This window comes from Trypanosoma cruzi, genomic scaffold (assembly GCF_000209065.1).
Source record: "Trypanosoma cruzi strain CL Brener 1047053516599 genomic scaffold, whole genome shotgun sequence".
NCBI classification, from domain to species: domain Eukaryota; phylum Euglenozoa; class Kinetoplastea; order Trypanosomatida; family Trypanosomatidae; genus Trypanosoma; species Trypanosoma cruzi.
This window is the reverse complement of record NW_001849303.1, coordinates 40727-42754: the sequence shown is the minus strand read 5'-3', so window position 1 is coordinate 42754 and position 2028 is coordinate 40727. Positions and strand designations below refer to the sequence as shown.

The 2028-nt window shown below is 49.2% G+C and overlaps 1 protein-coding gene across 1 annotated transcript, besides 1 other annotated feature; it reads left to right on the top strand.

Annotated features, from left to right (window-relative positions):
- Tc00.1047053421321.9 (tRNA exportin, putative) lies at positions 1-2028 on the top strand (the record flags this gene model as incomplete). Its single annotated transcript, XM_797505.1, has 1 exon — positions 1-2028. A coding segment is annotated over one exon (2028 nt), but the record flags the coding sequence as incomplete, so codon positions are not given.
- Positions 1-2028: a sequence feature (heterozygous, Esmeraldo-like haplotype).

Genomic DNA, 2028 nt, shown 5'->3' with positions numbered 1-2028 from the left:
CGGTACGGGCACAAACAAACCGTTGTCGGGAATTACGGGCACGAGATATGGAGCTGAAGGATGCTATGCGTGAAAATGTCATGCCACGTGCTGTGGCGACATGGTATGTCATATTGTGTGACTGTCGTATTCGGGCACCGGAAATTGTCAAACTTTGTCTTACGGTTGTGCAGACGTACATTGAGTGGGTGGATTTTACCCTCTTTATAACCGCCGAGTGGATCAATTTGCTTTACTTTCTCGTCACAGCCCCGGCTGTGCGGGGTGCGGCATGTGAATGCATATTCAGTCTTGTGGAGAAGAAACAATTACCGGTTGCAAAGCTGGAGTCACTGCGTACACTCAACATTGTGGATGCCCTTCCGCGTATTGTTAGTTTGCTGCAAGTGCCACCCAAGACGGAGGAGGATGTGAACTTCCTCGAGGTTGTAGCGCGGCTTACACGGGCTGTTGCAGAGCAGTTTTTGTTTCTCTTTGAACACATATCGGCTGCAACAGCTGATGGTGGTAACCCGAATAGGTTTTACAACTCTCCGATGAAACACCATTCTGTCCATGCATCCGAGAGGGGTGAAGTTATTTTTAATGGCAGCACCGTCATGGGTGCATGTTACACTACCGCCAAGAACAGCGGCAACAGCAAAGGGGAGGTACCGCTACAATCCGATGGGGTGTTGTCTAGGGATTGTATCGACAATGTACGTGCGGCACTGGATACGATTCTCATTTATTTGCTGCGTTTGTTGAGCATTAATCATAGTGATGTGAGCAATACGCTTCTGCCGTTTGTACAGGTGTACCTAAAGTCCGCGGCGCTACATGAAGAGCAGGCGGCGGAGTTACTGCTCCGACTATACGACCACAGCCTGATACAAGACCTTGCGGAGGAGGAGGATCAAATGTGGCTGGACGATATCATTGATCAACGAAAACAGATTCACAACCTTATCCGTCTTTTATTTCGGCGCTATCCAACTATTGTGTTGCAGCATCTACGGCTATGTGTTGCACAGGCAAGCACACCCGTGAGTGCCGAAGAGTGTTTCAGGAATAAAATGGACGATCAGAACCGTGGCGACCACCAGGAGTACCAACTGCATGTCGGGAATGCCTCCGTCATGGGTGGAGGTGGGGCGAAGAATCGACATGCGGAAGAGATTGAGGCGACATTGCGATACTTGTATGAAGTTGGTGAGTCGATTCGAATGGAAAGACTGCGAGATGCGGAAGATGAGTTTTCTCAACTTGTGTGTACCGTTGTGTCTTCTGAATGCATCGCCCAATGCCCATGTGCCGTTGTCCATCTCAGTTACTTTGAGGTTCTGGATCGTTACTATGCCTTCTTTATTTACCACAGTGAGTGGATCCCGCTTCTGTTGCAGCGTCTTCTACTACTGCCTTATGGTGTCACCAATCGACATCCCCGTGTCCGCGCGCGTGTGTGCTATCTGTTTGGGCATCTTGTACAGTTACTGAAAACACACCTGTCACCACACAAGAAGAGTATTGTAAATGCCTTGCAGGATATATTTTCCTCTGGGGTGTTGCAACCAAGCGATTGTTGTGAATTGTATGAGGCTACTGGAAACGTCTTGAGTTCAATGTCGCGTACATCTACGAGTGAGGTGGATGAGGGGGGGATGGTTGTGTGTTTCATAGAAATCATGTTGCAAGGACTTCGTGATGCGTCTTCTTTGGTTTCTTCTCATCAGGTTATGACCGGGGACTCTTCCGCATGCTCGGAGGCGGTGGCCGATCAAATTTCCTTTTTAACGGCATTGGCCAAAGGTCTTCGAGGTGGTGGCGGGGGCGGTGTTGCTGGTCCCAATGACACGATGACTCATCAAGGCGGTGGCAGTAGCGGTGAAGGTGTCGATGTGGTGATTGTCAAGACATTTCATAGCGTCACAAATGATGTCATGAAGGCACTGATTGCATGGCATGCGTCCGCATCTGTTCGAGACAGGGCGGCACAATACTTCACTCAAATGATACACATATTACCGTTTGAGTGTATGGATGCCTATT